At 42.3% G+C, this 19,781-nt stretch overlaps 1 protein-coding gene across 4 annotated transcripts in view; it reads right to left on the minus strand.

The window, feature by feature from the left end:
- IFT56 (intraflagellar transport 56) overlaps positions 1–19,781 on the minus strand; it is a 555,685-nt gene that overhangs the window by 71,270 nt on the left and 464,634 nt on the right. For all 4 annotated transcript variants that reach the window (XM_089660945.1, XM_089660944.1, XM_089660942.1 and 1 more), the window contains one exon: positions 5,381–5,450. In XM_089660945.1, coding sequence (XP_089517071.1) covers positions 5,381–5,450 — 70 coding nt within the window. The remainder of the gene's footprint in view (positions 1–5,380; positions 5,451–19,781) is intronic.

A 19,781-nucleotide genomic window follows, 5' to 3' on the forward strand; every position in this document is an offset into this window, starting at 1 on the left:
CCTAGTATTTGCAGGTTATTCCAGTGTAGCCGGTTCTCCATGTCAACAGATTTAGCCTGAAGAACTTTAACCTGGCCCTGGAGAGCCCTAATTTCTCTAGAATCCTCCATTTGAGATATGCAGTATTCCGCCTCTGAGATCCTGGCGCGGTGCTTTTCCATATTATGTCGACATCAGTGGAGAAAGAGTCTATTTTGGAGGTTAAGGCTTCCTTGCAGGAGCTAATCACCGCCAGGAGGTCCACAGGAGATGGGCCGGGATCCCCCATGTCCTCCCGGGATGTCTGTGTGCCAGCCGGCACTGCTGTAAGGGCTGGCCTCGTGTCCAAGATGGCGAGCCAGAGGAGAGGAGGTCGGGGGAAGCACCGAAGGCTGGCCCGACCTATGCTTGCTGGGGGACATGCGGAGGAGAACGGGGTGCCCAGCAGACTCACCACTACCAGGACGACAGTCCAGCAGCAGAAAGCAGAGGATCAATAGCAGGATGAATGAGGAGCAGAGCTCAGCCACCACATGTCCAACTCTCTTCACATGTGGCCACGCCCACCCCTTGTGCATCATCTTTAGAAGAGGCTTTCTTCTGGGATGACAGCCATGCAGACCAATTTGATGCAGTGTGCGGTGTATGGGCTGAGCACTGACAGGCTGACCCCTAACCCCTTCAACCTCTGCAGCAATGCTGGCAGCACTCATACGTCTATTTACCAAAGACAACCTCTGAATATGACGCTGAGCACATGCACTCAACTCCTTTGGTCGGCTATGGCGAGGTCTGTTCTGAGTAGAAGCTTTCCTGTTAAACTGCTGTATGGTCTTGGCCACCGTGCTGCAGCTCAGTTTCAGGGTCTTGGCAATCTTCTTATAGCCTAGGCCATCTTTATGTAGAGCAACAATTCTTTTTTTCAGATCCTCAGAGAGTTCTTTGCCTTGAGATGCCATGTTGAACTTCAAGTGACCAGTATCAGAGTAAGAGCGATAACACCAAATTTAACATACCTGCTCCCCATTCACACCTGAGACCTTGTAACACTAATGAGTCACATGACTCTGGGGAGGGAAAATGGCCTAATTGGGCCAAATTTGGACATTTTCACTAAGGGGTGAACTCACTTTTGTTGCCAGTGGTTTAGACATTAATGGCTGTGTTGAGTTATCTTGAGGGGGCAGCAAATTTACACTGTTATACAAGCTGTACACTCACTACTTTACCTTGTAGCAAATTGTAATTTCTTCAGTGTTGTCACATGAAAAGATATAATAAAATATTTACAAAAATGTGAGGGGTGTACTCACTTCTGTGAGATACTGCCACTAGTGCAGTACAGCGTCATCATATACATACTGGCTAAAAGACTATTCAGAAAGTAGTGGGTAATGATTCATACTCTGAATGGTCTAAGGATGTTAGTGATGTATCCCAAGGTTTAGTGTTGGGACCCTTACTTTTTAATATATTTATAAATGATATAGAGTCTTGGATTAAAAGTACCATTTCAGTCTTTAGAGATGACACCAAGCTGTGCAGTGGAATAACGTCCTTACAGGATGTCTCCAGCTTACAAGCTGAAACACTGTTTAATTGGGCAACTGTGTGGAAAATTAGGTTAAATATTGATAAATGTAAGGTTTTGCACTTGGGAGCTAAGAAAATACATGCATCAGACATACTAGGGGGAATAAAACTGGGGGAATCACTGGGTCTGGGTGTTCTGGTAGATCATAGTAGATTAATAATGGCATGCAATGCCAAGCTGCAGTTTCCAAAGCAAATAAAAACCTTTGTTGTATTAAAAGAGGTATAGACTCCAGAGAGAGATATCATTTTACCCCTGTACAAATCTTTAATAGGACCTCATCTGTAATATGCAGTTCAGTTTTGGCATCAGATCACAAAAAGGATATTAGGGAAGTGGAGAAAGTGCAGAGAAGAGCAACCAAACTCATAAGAAGCATGGATGAGCTCAGCTATGAGGAAAGATTAGAGGAACTGAATTTCTCTTCTGAGAAGAGGAGATTAAGGGGGGATATGAACAACATGTATAAATACATAAGTGGTCCATATAGTGAATGTGGTGTAGAGTTATTCACTTTAAAGCTGAACTGCACTGCATCTGAGAATCACAAACCAAAAACTATTTATTTAATTTTTAATATTCAAAGCAAACTCCTCCATCCATCCACGTCTTCCTGCTTAGTATTGCTGAGAAATCACTTTGAAATACATCCTGTAGCATTTCTGGCTGCTGCCGTAAGGGCAGTAGCATTTACTTCCAGGAATCCATCTTCCCTTAGCTTAGGCATGCAGTCAGGAGGGTGTGCCTAGCTAAGAAAACACCTCCTTCTCTCCTGAAGACTACAGGAATGTATGACATTATTTTCCTAAGCATGGAAACCAGGCAGTAACTGAAGAAATGTAAAAAAGAAGTTTCAAACAAATAAACATGATACACTTTCCTATCTATTTACTAATACTAGCAGCAGAAGGATTTTAAAAAGTCAGTGTTGATTGGGAGAGTGAAGTTCGGCTTTAAGGTCATCACAGAGGACAAGGGCGCATTTTTTTATGTTTGGAGGAATAGAGGTTTAATCTCCAAAGACGAAAAGATTGTGAAAATGTGGAAAAGATTCCCTCAAGAGCTGGTTCTGGCCAGCTCAGTAGATTGTTTTAAGAAAGGCCTGTTTTCTTTCCTAAATGAACATAATATAACTGGATACCAATATTTATAGTAAAAGTTTATCCAGGTAATATCCGATTGCATCTTGGGGGATCAAGGAAGGAATTTTTGTCCCCCGCTGGAGCAAATTGGATCATGCTTTATCAGGGTTTTTTTTTGCCTTCCTGTGGATGAACTGTGGGTATTGGATAGTGTATATGGGTTTTCTATTTGTGTGTGTTGGTTTTCTTTTCTTTTTTTCTCTATTGGTTAAACTGGATGGGCTTTTTCAACCAGATTAACTATATGTAACTATGATATGACTGGTGTAGCGGTGATCAGGAATACTGACTGGTGACATAATGTTAAAAAAAAATGTAAATTTTTAATTAATTTATTTAACCACTTGGCAACCATGCTATAGCCGAATGACGGCTACAGCGCAGTTGTACAGTCCTGGGAGGGCGTCATATGACGTCCTCCCAGAACGGGCCCTTAGCGATCTCCATGATCGCCGGGCACAGCTGATCATGTGATGTGGTAAAAGGCCAATCACAGGGGCCTTCTACAAAGTGATCAGCTGTGTCCAATGACACAGAAGATCACCAGTAAATGCAGTTGCCGGTTATCGGCTGCACTTTCCACACACTGTCACAGCGTGAGGTAAGTACTGCCGATAACCGGCAATTATCAGAGGATGGATTGGCACCTATCATCAGGACACTGATCAGTGCCCTGATGATCGGTGCCCAGCAGTGCCACCCACCTGTGCCCAGCAGTGCCACCCACCTGTGCCCAGCAGTGCCACCCACCTGTGCCCAGCAGTTGCGGCAGTCAGTGCCATTAGTCAGTGCTGCCCAACAGTGCCGCCTATCAGTGCCCATCATTGTTGCATATCAGTGCAGCATTATCAGTGCCTCCTCATCAGTGCCACCTCATCAATGAAGCCTGTGCTCATCAGTGCAGCCTCATCAACGCACATCAGTGAAGGAGAAAAATTACCCATTTGGGAAATTTTATAATAGAAACAAAGAAAAACTTTTTTTTTTAATTTTTTCTTTTTTTTTGGTTTATAGTGCAAAAGATAAAAACACCCAGCGGCAAATAAATACCACCAAAATAAAGTTCTATTTGTATGAAAAAAAATTATAAAAATTTCATATGGGTACAGTGTTGCATGACCGCACAATTGTCATTCAAAGTGCGACAGCGCTGAAAGCTGAAAATTGGCCTGAGCTTTTACACTGTGATTGTCATGAATGGCTTTTATTAATGACTCATTGTTTACTATTGTGATGCTGTGATTGGCCACAGATAACCACATGGTACAGGGTGCTGTGATTGTCCCAGGTACCATGCGATCACTTATGCCCAATCACAGATCACACACAGTAGTAAACAATGATGTCATGAATGTATTCCATTCATGACTATTGTTTACTAGGTGACGTGATCACAGAGTGATCACGTGGTATCTGGGCTGATCACAGTGACCCGATACTGAGCACTGCACTCCGCTACATCTAGTGGACACAGTGATCACAGGTCACACCGCTGTGCACCCAGGGGGCACGCGCAGTGCGCATGAGCAGAGCAACATACGGGTACCTCAAGGTGCCTGCTCAAGCCTCTGACCAGCAAGTGGTTAAACACTCCTGACCCCTGCAATCTGTACGTGGGTATGACAATAGGGTGCACATTGGACATGGGTAAGGTAACTGTGGAAACACATCCCAAAGCAAGGAAGCACAGTTAGGCAACTTTGCCCTGGGTTCTGTATGACCTTGTCCAGCACTACTCATATTGTCCTTCCTTTAAAGGTAGCCTGACCCCATGGCATATTATCTTGGCTCTTTCTGCAAAGCAAGCCCTCCCTTAAAGGACTGTAGGAGGTTTTTCTTATAACCTTGTCTCAGAAAGTTGACCTTCTTGTTGCCAGTTCTCAAAGCCCTGCCTTGCAAGATGTCTTATCCTTCATAGGAATAAGTTTGCCCTGAGATCTAGTCCCTCTTTTTTTCCCCAAGGATGTGTCCTCTTTAGATCTCAATGCGAAAGTTGTGCTTCCGTCTTTCTATTCATCACCCTATGTGCTACACACCTTAGATGTGGTTGCAACTATCAAGCTTCACCTGATAGCCACAAACTCCTTTTGTAAAACAATTCCAAACAGTCCTTATAGAGGATTCCTAGTTTCCAGGGCGACCATCTCTCCATGGATTCACCTAACAATTTCAGGCTTATTTACCGAAGTAATGGACTCCGCTATTCCCCATTACCACTCATTCTATCAGAAGAAAAAAGAAAAGGTAGAGCGCTTCTAAGAGTAACAATATTATCAGTTGATACAAGTAGATATGTTCTCCTCACCTGAAGCACAAGTATAGTGCATTTCTACTACCAGATGTTACTTTATATACAGTCTTCTTTTGTAAATAATCTTTCTCCTCCTTCTCCAGGCTCCCCGTCACAGGCAGTGTATGTGTTCTGCTTTGGTCTGTGTCTCTAGTACAGGAGTAGACTCTGTCACATTTGTATGGTTGCTGGCTTTTAGACTGCCATGAGCACCTACCATTACTACAGTTTGCTCTATGCTTGCTACTCCTGAGCTTTGCCTAGCATATAACCTCCGAGAGGCAGCAGTGATACTCATCAGTCATTTTTCATAGAATAAGTGAATAAAACAGAGCATTCCAGAGATGTATGATGGAAGTTAGAGTGACTACTTACAACATCGGGCAAGCCAGCTCAGGTAAACATAGTCATTTTTTATCTTCTCACTCTGAATTAATAAAAACACCTGAAAGAGAGTTACAAAATGATAAAATGTATAATTAGTAATGCATTAATCAATCAGAAGTAAGCACCCTAAAAAAAACAAGGATGCTAAATGACCCATACAATAACAACATATGGAACCACCAATGTAAGTTCAAACATTTTTTCAATGTCAGCCCAATGGCGGCTTTAGAATCCACCCACTGTCATCTGATATCAATCATAGCCAAGGCTTTCCTAACAGGGAACTAACCTCAGAGTTTCTAATCAAGTTCGGCCCACCCAAAAGCTCATTTCCACAGCTGTTGCGCTGCTGGGTAGGCAAAGCCTGATGTGGAACTCAGAGACTAGTTCCCCATTAGTTCTGCCTTGGCTGTGATTGACAGTCAGCAGATTTCATAGCTGCTATTGATATTATTACAGGTACTTATATAGCGCCGTCAATTTACGCAGCGCTTTACATATATATATTGTGCATTCACATCAGTCCCTAACCCTCAAAGGACATACGATCTAAAGTTCCTAACTTACATTCATACATACACATACTAGGGCCAATTTAGTCAGGATACAATTAACCTACCAGCATGTATTATGAATAACTGCTGTGGAATCTGCCCACTGCCATTGTCTGTCAATCACAAGCAAGGCAGATCTGCTGGAGAACTAGTCCCCCAGAGTTCCCCGTGAGGTTACATCCACCTCACAACAAAACTCCTCGGCAATGCACATGTCTGTCTGACAGGTGCATTGGCAGGGAAGGCAGTCGCACTGAGGAAGAAATGTCCAGTATGGGCACACCAACCTTAGTGCTCGCCTCTGAAGCTCTATCTAGTTTTAAATGAACCTTTTGGCCTAAAAGCAAAATGCAATGTGTGGCGGAAAACCAACACTGCACATCACCCTGAACACACCATCCTCACCATGAAACATAGTGGTGGCAGCATCATGTTGTTGGGATGCTTTTCTTCAGCAGGGACAGGGAAGCTGGTCAGAGTTAATGGGAAGATGGATGGAGCCAAATACAGGGCAATCTTAGAGAAAACCTGTTAGAGTCTGCAAAAGACTGGGGCGGAGGTTCACCTTCCAGCAGGACAAAGACCCTAAACATACAGCCAAAGCTACAATGGAATGGTTTCGATCAAAGCATATTCATGCATTAGATTGGCCCAGTCAAAGTCCAGACCTAAATCCAATTGAGAATCTGTGGAAAGATTTGAAAATTGCTGTTCACAGATGCTCTTCATCCAATCTGACAGAGCTGGAGTTATTTTGCAAAGAATAGACAAAAATTTCACTCTCTAGATGTGCAAAGTTGGTAGAGACATCCCCAAAAAGACTTGCAGCTGTAATTGCAGCAAAAGGTGGTTTTACAAAGTATTGACTGAATACAAATGCACGTCACACTTTCCAGATATTTTCCTTTCACTTCACAATTATGTACCACTTTGCGTTGCTCTATCACCTAAAATCCCAATAAAATACATTTACATTTTTGGTTGTAACATGACAACATGTGGAACATTTCAAGGGGTATGAATACTTTTTCAAGGCACTGTAGTACTGTTTGGCAGCATGTGCAATTTGCAGTGATTAGATACACAAGGTACAGTGCATGAAAGTAAAGTAGCTCAAAAAGAATACAGAAATCAGCAACATCCCCCCCCTCAGAAGTGCTGGTCAGCAGTGTTTGTGGGCACACACAGACCTAAGGGTCTAAACAGTAACTGAACTTTCACTTAACCATTAGCCACCCGGCCTATAGCCGTTTGGCGGCCACAAAAATGGTTTAGCTTTCCGGGGTGTACGCCATTTGGCGTCCTCCTGCACATGCGCAGTTTGCGCGCTTGCAGAGCCGCGCAGTGGCGCGATCTGTCACCGGCCGTGTACCTCGGACACGGCCGATGACAGATCTGAGTACCGGCCCCCGTTGCCAGTACCATGGGACCTGCTGTGACCAATCACAGCAGGTCACATGACAGTTGTAAACAATGGATGGCTTCATTCATGTCATCCATTGTATACTAGTGCCTAGCTGTGAATGATCACAGCAGGTCACATGCACATGTCATGTGATTAGCTGTGGCCAAATCACAGCTAAGCACAAAAAAAAAAAACCCCCAAAAAAACCTGAATGAATCGATGTCATTCAGGTAAATGCTCGCTTATAGCAAAGTAATTCTTTGCTATAAGCAAATTGTGTAAAAAAAAAAAAAAAAATACTGATCACTTCCCCAAAGTAGTACAATGTTACCATGGTAACATTGTACGACTTTGGTCATAGTAAAATATGAAAAAAAAATCTTGAAAAAAAAAAATCTTAAAAAAAAAAAAAAATAAATAAAACATTTAAAATAATTAAAAAAAAATATATATATATATTTTTTTTTCATACTGTCACCAGTCAGTGTCCCTGTTCACTGCCATGCCAGTTATATGATGACGCTGTACTGCACTGGTGACAGTATGTAAAAAAAAAAAAAAATAGTGAAAATAATTTTTTTCATTTTTTCATTTTCCAAAAAATTATGACAAAAAAAAACACAACTTGAAAAAACTCGCCATGCCTCTTATGAAGTACGTCGGACTGTCTACTCTGCAAAAAGGGGTTATTTGGGGGATATCTGTACTGTTCTGACATTCTTGGACCTCAAGAAATTAGATTGGCTGTCAGTACTTCAGGATTGATCAATTTTCAGATCTATACCATAGTTTGTGAACTCTATAACCTTCCTACAAACTAAAAAATACATCCTAATTTGGGTTATTTTCACCAAAGACATGTAGCAGAATACATCTCGGCCTAAATTTATGAAGAACAATTATTTATTTGTAAACTTTTATAACAGAAACAAAGAAAAACGTGTTTTTTTTTCAAAATATTTGGTCTTTTTTTAATTTAGCAAAAAATAAAAACCCCAGCGGTGATTAAATACCACCAAAAGAAAGCTCTAGTTGTGTGAAGAAAATGATAAAATTTTAGTTTGGGTACAATGTTGTATGACCGCGCAATTGTCAAAGTGTGAGAGCGCTGAAATGTGAAAAATGGCCTGGGCAGGAAGATGGAAAATTGCCCGGTATTGAAATGGTTAAAGTTGTATCTTTACAGATGCCAATAAGATAGTTTAAATTTTTCGAAGAAAACCCCTCTTTCCAGTAATATTGCCTGTAGATACCTGGCTCTATACCCAGCTCTGCTCTGAAAATCTGCTTTTTCAGCTCAATGAAGAACATGTCTTCTATCTCCAAACTGTACCTTCTAGTCATGATCGGTTAGTTTAAAGCAAAGATGTAAACCATTATTTTGAAAGGTATCCAATCATTTGGGCATTTGTATGGGTTGCAGGGTGTAGTATCCATATTTCATGTTGATTTTTTATTCTTATATCAAAACTATTTGATATTTTCAAGCACAACAGAACAAATAATGCAAAATTTGATGGACTCAAATTTTTACAACCTAAAAATTGCATTAGACTGTGGAACTGAACTGTTTGACTATGACAATTACACATTTAATTTAACCACAAATTTACTTGAATCTGAATTATCAAACAAAATTTGAAAATTGAATTAATATCCCCATGGGCCAGAACTACTATCGCATCAGGTGATGTCATCCGAATAAAATTAATGCATTCAATAATTTTGTTTAAACTTTTTTCTGATTCTTTGACATTGGGTACATTTGTGTCCATTCAGAGATTTGGCAAGGGGAGAATGTCACCAGCACACCAAGGATCACCAATATATAGTTAGTCTGGCTGAAAAAAGACAAAAGTTCTTCCAGTTCAGCCATTAACCACTAGGGGACCGTCTGCAGTACATTTACTGCTACAAGGCGGCCCCTGTGTGCAGGATCACGTATATAAACATGATCCTGCATTTCGGGGTAGGAGGCGCGTGACCACCCTACCGGAGCCCAGCGATTGCCGGCAAACACTGACGGGGAGGAAGGATGCATTGTTTTCAATGGAGCTCTCCTCCCTGTCAGTTTTCAACACACTGTTCCGAATTGCTGGACACAGCCTTTCCCGAACAGTGTGTAACAGAGAAGCACACCCCCCCCCGCCCCCTCATGAAACACTCTTCTCACACAGTTAACCCTTTTGTTGCCTCCCAAAGTTAACCCCTTCCTCCCCAGTGCTATTAGTACAGTGACAGTGTTTTTTTGTTGCACTGATCACTGTATTGGTGTCACTAGGGATGTCAGTGACCCCAAGTCAGTTCCCCCCCAGTGTCAGAATGTCCGTCGCAGTCCCGCCATAAGTTGCTGATCACCACTATTATTAGTATATAAAAAAAAAATCCAGTATCTATACCGCCATTTGTAAATGCTCTAACTTTCATGTAAACCAATTAATTTACACGTTTTGGGATTTTTTTTTAGCAAAGACATGTCGCAGAATACATTTTGGCCTAAATGTATGATGAAATTAGATTTTTAAATTTTTTTACTGGACAGGTTTTATAGCAAAGAGTCCAAAATATAGTTTTTTTCTCAAAATTGTCTTTTTTTTAAAATAAAAAAACGCAAAAAAAAAAAAACGCACAGGCAATCAAATACCACTGAAAGAAAGCCCAATTCGTGGGGAAAAAAAGGACGCAAATTTCATTTTGGTGCCGCGTTGCATGACTGCGCAATTGTCAGTTAAAGTGATGCAGCGCAATAACACAAACCGCTTATGTAATCGTTTCCTGGTCGCCCTATAGTAGAAATAATGCTACAGGGAGGCATGGGTGTGCAAAATCACACACACATATATATATATATATATATATATATATATATATATATATTTAAATACACCCTGTTCCAAATTATTATGCAAATTCTATTTAAGTGTCACAAAGACTAAATATTTTGTTTTTCAGTTTAACTCATGGATGGCATTGTGTCTCAGGGCTCTTTTGATCACTGAAAACAATCTCGGACACCTGTGATAATTAGAGTGGCCGGTGAGCCCAATTTAAGGAAAAACTACTAAAGAAGGGTGTTCCACATTATTAAGCAGAGCACCATTTTCAAGCAATATGGGGAAGAAAAAGGATCTCTCTGCTGCCGAAAAGAGAGAAATAGTTCAATGCCTTAGACGAGGTATAAAAACATTAGATATTTCACGAAAACTTAAGTGTGATCATCGCACTATTAAGTGTAACGGGGTTAGCTCGGCAGCGGGTGTGTGTGACCCCCTGGATGGGTGCACAACACAAAAAGACAGGCACAGCACAACAACAGTGGAGGTGAAAACAAACAGGTGCAATTTATTTACAATATTTACAGAAAAATGGTAAACCAAAAAAAGAAACATCAAAATAAATCCTGGCCAACTTGGCTACTTACTGCAACAACAGCTTTCCCTAGCTACCCACTAGGTACAGCCTGCTGCTATACCTAGTTGCTAGTACTTGGAGGCTAGCCACACAGGCTTTGGTCTCTCTGCACACAGATAAGAGGTCAGCTCCCCAGACAGTTCAGGCACAGATCTGGTTCCAGGTTGGAGCAACTCCCTAAGCACTCTGGGAAGTTTTATACAGGTCTTAATGAGCCCACTACCTTCAGCTGGGCTCATTACCTCAGTGCTGAAGGACTCAGCACTTCCCTCTAGTGGGACAAATCCCCATAAAGCCTGAACCTCGGACAAATGTATCGTCCATCCAGGACGCAACCAGGGGATTTCACCTGCCTACTGTCACATAAGCCATTTGTGGATGATTCAGAGCACAGACGGATTTGTGCAGATAAAGGCACATTGAGGAAGATTTCTGCCAGATCCATGCATCGGATCAAGAGAGCAGCTGCTAAAATACCACTACATAGCAGCAAACAGATATTTGAAGCTGCTGGTGCCTCTGGAGTCCCACGGACATCAAGGTGTAAAGTCCTCCAGAGTCTTGCAACTGTGCATAAACCTTCTATTCGGCCACCACTAACCAATGCTCACAAGCAGAAAAGGCTGCATTGGGCAGAAAAATACATGAAGACTAATTTTCAAACAGTCCTGTTCACTGATGAGTGCCGTGCAACCCTGGATGGTCCAGATGGATGGAGTAGTGGATGGTTGGTGGACGGCCACCCTGTTCCAACAAGGCTGCGACATCAGCAAGGCGGTGGTGGAGTCATGTTTTGGGCCAGAATCATGGGAACAGAGCTGGGCGGCCCCTTTAGGGTCTCCGAAGGTGTAAAGATGACCTCTGCAAAGTATGTGGATTTTATGACTGACCACTTTCTTCCCTGGTACAGAAGGAAGAACTATGCTTTCCGTAATAAAATCATCTTCATGCATGACAAAGCACCATCTCGTGCTACAAAGAATACCTCTGTATCAATGGCTGCTATGGGGATAAAAGGAGAGAAAGTCATGGTGTGGCCTCCATCATCCCCTGACCTCAATCCTATTGAGAACCTTTGGAGCATCCTCAAGCAAAACATCTATGAGGGTGGGAGGCAGTTTACATCCAAACAGCAGCTCTGGGAGGCTATTCTGACATCTTGCAAACAAATTCAAGCAGAAACTGTCCAAAAACTCACAAGTTCAATGGATGCAAAACTTGTGAAGCTGCTATCAAATAAGGGGTCCTATGTTAAAATGTAACGTGACCTGTTAAAATGTTTAAAAAGTTAAAATGTTGTTAAAAGTTTGATTGAAATAGCTTTTGATTTCAGTAAATATGCTGCAAACACAACAAATGACAATTTTCAGATCTTTACAACCTATAAAGTGTTTTGAAACTTACTGTGCTTAATAATTTGGAACAGTGCATTGTAAGTTTTTTTATGTTTAAAAAAATACTGTTATCATAGGGGGTTTGTTATTTGAATTGTACTCTTAATAGTTGATAACATGAGAATTATGCTGACTGTTATTTACATCAATTATTTAGGTAAATGCGAAAAATATCATTTGCATAATAATTTGGAACAGGGTGTGTGTGTGTGTATATATATATATATATATATATATATACAGTGGGGATCAAAAGTTTGGGCACCCCAGCTAAAAATTTGTATTAATGTGCATAAAGAAGCCAAGGAAAGATGGAAAAATCTCCAAAAGGCATCAAATTACAGATTAGACATTCTTATAAAATGTCAACAAAAGTTAGATTTTATTTCCATCATTTACACTTTCAAAATAACAGAAAACAAAAAAATGGCGTCTGCAAAAGTTTGGGCACCCTGCAGAGTTAATATCTTGTACTGCCCCCTTTGGCAAGTATCACAGCTTGTAAACGCTTTTTGTAGCCAGCCAAGAGTCTTTCAATTCTTGTTTGAGGTATCTTTGCCCATTCTTCCTTACAAAAGTCTTCCAGTTCTTTGAGATTTCTGGGCTGTCTGTCACGCACGGCTCTTTTAAGGTCTATCCATAGATTTTCAATTATGTTGAGGTCAGGAGATTGTGAAGGCCATGGCAAAACCTTCAGTTTACGCCTCTTGATGTAATCCCCCGTGGATTTCGAGGTGTGTTTAGGATCATTATCCATTTGTAGAAGCCATCCTCTCTTTAACTTCAGCTTTTTCACAGATGGCATCAAGTTACCATCCAAAATTTGCTGAAATTTTATTGAATCCATTTTTCCTTCTACTCGTGAGATGTTCCCTGTGCCACTGGCTGCAACACAACCCCAAAGCATGATTGATCCAACCCCATGCTTAACAGTTGGACAGAGGTTCTTTTCATTAAATTCTGTGCCCCTTCTTCTCCAAACGTACCTTTGCTCATTCCGGCCAAAAAGTTCAAGTTTAACCTCATCGGTCCACAGAACTTGTTTCCAAAATGCATCAGGCTTGTCTATATGTTCATTTGCAAAGTTCAAACGATGATTTTTGTGGTGAGGACGTAGAAGAGGTTTTCTTCTGATGACTCTTCCATGAAGACCATATTTGTACAAGTATCTCTTTATAGTGGAATAGTGTACCACAACTCCAGTGTCTGCCAGATCTTTCTGGAGGGATCGTGCAGTCAAACGTGGGTTTTGAATTGTTTTTCTCACAATCCTGCGAGCTGTTCTGTCTGATATTTTTCTTGGTCTTCCAGATCTTGCTTTAACTTCCACTGTTCCTGATGACTGCCATTTCTTAATTACATTCCGAACAGAGAATATTGACATCTGAAAACACTTTGCTATCCTCTTATAGCCTTCTCCAGCTTTGTGAGCGTCAACTATTTTCAGTTTCAGTTTTCTAGACAACTGCTTAGAAGAACCCATGGTGCTGATTGTTGGGGCAAGGTCAGATGAGTCTGGGCATTTAAAACCTTTGAGATTGACATCACCTGGTCTTCCCAGACGATGATTGAGAACAATCCATGACACTGGCAGGTCTCAGCTTGGCAAAGGGGGCAGTGCATGCTATAAATTCTGCAGGGTGCCCAAACTTTTGCAGACGCCATTTTTTTGTTTTCTGTTATTTTGAAAGTGTAAATGATGGAAATAAAATCTAACTTTTGTTGACATATTATAAGAATGTCTAATCTGTAATTTGATGCCTTTTGGAGATTTTTCCATCTTTCCTTGGCTTCTTTATACACATTAATACAAATTTTTAGCTGGGGTGCCCAAACTTTCGATCCCCACTGTATATATATATATATATATATATATATATATATATATATACATATATATATATATATATACATACATATATATATATGATTTACGCTCTTGTGGTTTTCATGCCCCTCCCAGATAGTGTCAGATTGCCGATCAGTACACCAATAATCACATTTAACCCCTTGATTGCCAGGAACACGCTCATACACAATAAACCTTCATTGCTAGTATAGTGTCTGAACGGATCAATATCTTTGATCAGATCAGCACTATACCAGCGTTCACATTAGTATAGCGTCCCCAAAAATGCAGAGTTAGCGGGATCAGCCCCAGCACCTGCCAGCACCTGCGTTTAGTCCCTATGCTTACCCCGCCCCTTCTCCCCCAGCAAGTGCAGTGTCAGTAGGTCACTGTCCCTTGATACATTGCACACAAAACCGCATGTTGGCAGAATCAGGCCTGATCTCTGTTAGCACTTGCCGGTAAATATTGATGACTCTCATATGCAGCAGAGTGCCAGTACTAGTGCCGCACTACCTTTTGGTCAACGGGTGAGCACCAGCGGCCTAGTACATCCTGGTCTTTCACATACCAGCACTGCAGTATCACTTGGTGACGTGGCATGTCCCATAAGTGCAGTACAAGCTGGTGCACTGGTGAGCACAAGTATTGTTCCGCAACTACCAAGAATTTGCACACAGGCATGTAGAGCCCCTAGTATCCTTCCGGATGTGCTTGCAAATCCCGATTGGCAACCCACAAATTCTGCAGCACCTGTACTTCCCCCATTCACTGTCCAACCCGGAATTCAGGTGGAAACAGTAAATGTAACTCCTCCCCTTGATTTTTTTGGAGCTATTTTTCACGGAATATCTGTATGCATTGATTGTGGATCAAAGCATTTTATATGCACAACACTTTATCTCATTATGGTTTCCGAATTGAAATTTTTTTTGGACCTAACCCTCAACATGGGCATTACTAAAAAAAATTTATTGCGATTGTATTGGTCCACAGACCCGATTCATCATATGCTCGTGTTCTCTGCTGGCATGGCCAGGCATAGATATGAGAGTATAATGTGTTTTATGCATTTCAACGACAATACACTTTGTTGTCCTTGAGTTGACCCTGAATTTGACCGGCTCCACAAAATTAAGCCCCTCGTGAATCACCTTAACCAAATATTTGCAGATGTCTATACTCCCCAGCAAAAAATCTGCGTTGATGAGTCCCTCATAAATTTTTCTGGCCGCCTTGCATTCAAACAATTTCTCCCCAGCAAGTGTGCCAGATATGGGGTCAAGATGTAGAAGACCTGTGAGAGGGCAACAGGCTATACTTATAAGTTTCGGCATTACGAGGTCATGTGGAGCCCCCTGGATGCCCAGGCTACATGGGGACGAGTGGCAAGGTAGTTTGGGACTTGGTGTCATACTTTTTCCATATGGGGTACCACTTATACGTGGACAATTTTTATTCAAGCGTGCCACTATTTAGACATTTGTACAATCTTGGAACTGGCACATGTGGAACCTTGTGACCTAATGTGTGCCCACCACAGCTGCAGGCATCATCCTGGTATAATTTTTTTCAGCCGGCGATCGGCTTTCATGTAAAAGCAATCCTAGTGGCTAATTAGCTGCAGGATTGCTTTAACAAGCAGCGGGAGATGATGCCCCCCCTCCCCCGCTGCCTTCCACGACTTTCTGGGGCAGTCCCGTGCCATCGGGGGAACCTGAGAATGCAGCCGGTGTTTCTGCCAGCTGACCATAGAGCTGATTGGAGACCAGAATGGTGCTAATCATCTCTAGAGCCTAAGAAATCGGAAGCTACGAGCATTTCATCACTTCAGTTTCTCAGGATATAAACAGTGCTATTTGTAAATTGGTAAAGCATCTGATCACACCGATCTTGGTTTGATTAGATAATGTAAGGGCAGAGGAGTCTAGAGTCTGATAGAACCCAGATTTCTCAAAAAAGAATATATGACAATGCCCATTGAAGTTATAGGGGATATTTGCATTCCCTGCGATAGCATTAAAAGTGATAAAAAAAAAAATTAAAAGGGACAGTGTAAAAATAATAAAAAAAAATCAAAATAACTTAAAAAAAAAAAAAAAAAAAAGTACCCTCGCCCCTCAACGCACGCGTGTACCTGTGTTCGTGAGTGTTGACCCTGTGCTAGTATGGAAACAGCAGTTGCACCATGCATGTGAGGTATCGCCACAAACATCAGATCAAGGGCAGTCATTCTAACGCTAGACCTCCTCTGTAAATCTAAAATGGTAGCTTGTAAAGGCTTTTAAATCGTTTAATCGCTTTTAAATTCACCCCGCCCTCCTAGAGTGTAAGCTCCAAGGAGCAGGGCCCTCAAATCCCTCTTGTATTGAACTGTATTGTTACTGTATTGTCTCCCACTATAATGTAAACCGCTGAGCAAACCGTTGGCGCTATATAAATCCTGTATAATAATATAATAATAATAAATCTAAAACGGTAGCTTGTAAAGGCTTTTAAATCGTTGCCTATGGATATTAAAAACGTATGCAGTTTCTCGTCATTGCAAATGTTTTTGTCATTTTCCAGATAAATCTTCCATGGACTCAATATGCCTCTCACCAGATAGCTTAAGGTGTCTACATTCCAAAAAGGGGTTATTTGGGGGTGTTTGTTCTATCCTGGTATTTTAGCACCTCAAGAAATGTGATGGACAGTGAGAAAGTAAACGCTGTGTAAATTCCATTATCTATACCATAGTTTGTAGACGCTATAACTTTCACACAAAGCAATAAATATACACTTATTGGGATTTTTTTCAACCAAAATCACGTAGCAAAACACATTTTGGTCTAAATTTATGACAAAATTTTAATTTTTTTGGATATTTTTTATGACAGAAATTAGAAAATATTGGTTTTTTTTTTAAATTATTTTTCTCAAAACTTTTTTTTGTTTATAGCGCCAAAAGTAAATAGCACACAGGTGATCAAATACCACTGAAGGAAAGCTCTATTTGTGTGAAAAAAAGGACATAAATTTAATTTATGTACTTTATTGCATGACAGCGCAATTGTCAGTTAAACTAGTGCAACACTGTATAGCAAAAAAATGGCGTAAATTGTAGTATCTATACCATAGTTAGTAGACGCTATAACTTTCACACAAAGCAATAAATATACACTTATTGGGATTTTTTTTACCAAAAACATGTAGCAGAATACATTTTGGCCTAAATGTATTTATTTATTTATTTTTATTCCATAACTTTTATTAGGATCAAAAAGACAAAACAAATCAAAAATACAACATAGAGGAGATAACAAAAGGATTGCAATGATCAAGTTAGATAGAAAGGCACCATGTTTTAGATGATACAATGTGTCCGAAATTCACAATCAATAAAAAGATGGGAGAATGGGGACTGCAAGGGATTATCTCCTGAATAAAATAGATGAAAGGCTATTCCTAGTCACGGTTTTGGGCAAGGGGCTCTCGTGAGGGCAAGGATCTCTAACTGATCTAGGAGCAGTATACCCTGGAATCGATAGAAGGTCAGTGGGAGATGGGGCGTGAAACAGAACCAGGTACGTCTATGTAGGAGGGGATTGCGGATCGGGATCTATAGTGGCCTTATATTAAGTCAAGGAGTATGTGTCTTGTTTACCAAAATGATATGTGTGCCTATGAAGATCATCCGAAAAAAAGTCAAGAGAGTGTGAATGGGAAAGGGCAAATGATAGTGTAACTTTGTGTGGAAGGAAGAGAAATAGGAAGATAGCAGAAAGAGGGAGAGGTGGAAAGAGTCGCAGGCAAGAGGTGACTAAGAAGGGGGTAGGGGCAGAAAGAAGGGGTAAGGAAGGAGAAAAAAAAGGGGAGGGGGCAGGGTGTAGGGACAATTCAAAGGGATCAAGGCTGTGATCAGGTTGTCAGGGGCCAGGCAAGTGGGCAAGTTATGTTTCCTTTATCTAATATTAAAGAGAAGGGCACTCAGTTCCAAGGGGGGAGTTCAAATAAGCAAGTCAATTGAGAGAGCGGATAGGGGTTCCAAGGTCGACAGCTGTCAAGGAGGAGAGCCCATAATTGAGCGGTATTCGGAGGTCGATTGGAGGTGGAGCCAGCAGGCCCAAGTGTGAGAAAATTTAGGTGGGTTATCGCGTGATGACTCAATGAGTTCCTCCATCTCTGCCACTCTGTCCAAGCGTGTCAGTCAATCTTGGATCGACGGGGGTTGATCGGGAAGATCTCCATAGGGGTGGCAAGCTCAATTTGGCTGCATTTAGCATGTGCATAGCTAGCGATCTGAAGTAGAGGCGCCTGGGGATGAAGGTATGGTGGTGGAGACATTGGGCTAGGGAAAATAAAAGAGGTAGTGAAGAGACCGACGAGGTTATGCGGTGGACAACCTTCCAGAAAGGTTGGATGGCAGGGCCACCAAATATTAAGAAGTGAACCATCCTCAGAATCACATCTCCAACAAGATTTGGGTATGATCGGATTAAAGCGATGCAGCCTGGAGGGGGTCCTATACCAGAGGGAGGCCAATTTATATCCATTTTCTTGGGTTGAAAAGTTCAAAGAACCTTTATGTGCGCAAGTGAAAATTTGGTTCCAATCCGAGGAAGACAAATCTATCTCCAAGTCTCTCATCCCAGCCCTGCAAGCAGGGAGTGTGAGAGGGTTTTTGTCAGGATACGGGTGTTCTGCGGCATTGTGTCGGGCGGCACATGCGCAGAACACCAACACTCACTACCCGGCGGGCGGTAGGACCTGGGCGCGCATGGCAGCGGCGGGGTTCGTGCATGCGCACTCGGGTTCGCAGACGCGCGCCTGGCACCAATGACAGCGGGAGGCGGGCTATTTAAACATAGGAACAGGTATGTCAAGTTGCCGTTCGGGCTTGTATCTTGTATCCTTTTCCTGTGTTGCTGTATACTCCGTTGCCGACCTCTGCTTGTTCCTGATCCTGCTCTTCTCCTGCTTAACCCCTGGCTTGCCTGACTACTCTTCCGTCTGATCCCTGGTACTGTATTTGCCCACATCCTGCTGAACCTGGCTTGTGACCTGACCATTCTTAGCTTGCTCCTCTTGTACCTCGCTGCCCGCATAATACCGACCCGGCCTGTCTGACCACGCATACCGTACCCGACCATCCATCCATCCGGCTCAGATCAGACCAGTGTATCTGTCTGCCTCTTCCAAATTAGATTCCGTTCCTGCACTCCCCTGTCAGTACTCTCTACCACCGCAGGACGCACTCGGGGGTCGCGACCTGGTTCCAGTCTGCACCAAGTCCATCCCCACCATCAGGGGCCCTGGTGAACAGCAGGCTGGGACTTAGACCCCGCGCCCTGAGGGCGTCCGTGCAGTGGGCTGCTAGAGACTCTGCCAGGCGGTTATAACAGTACCAAACGGCCACAAATGGCGGAACCTGGAAGAGGACCATCTCCCCTGGAAAGTATGTGCCAGCATCTGGCGGCTCTTACTCAGGCGGTAAGGGCGCTGGAGGAGGGCTATAATCACCTGGACGGTCGGATCCAGACCCTAACTACCACTATTTCGGCCCCCCAAGATCATAGTCCCTCAGCTCCGGCCAGTGGTACCCCCGAAACCCCGGCAGGACCAGCAGCACCTACACCTATGCCAGAACCTCATGTTCCTTTCCCAGAGCGATTCAGTGGGAATCGCACCAAGTTCAGAGCATTCCATAATGCCTGCCTGTTGTACTTTAGGCTACAGTGAAGGTGGGGTTCATCATTTCCCTGCTACTGGACGAACCCCAAGAATGGGCTCATTG

Source organism: Staurois parvus, unplaced genomic scaffold, assembly GCF_062004578.1.
Source record: "Staurois parvus isolate SC_StPar_1 unplaced genomic scaffold, SC_StPar_1.0 ptg001291l, whole genome shotgun sequence".
Classification (NCBI taxonomy): Eukaryota; Metazoa; Chordata; class Amphibia; order Anura; family Ranidae; genus Staurois; species Staurois parvus.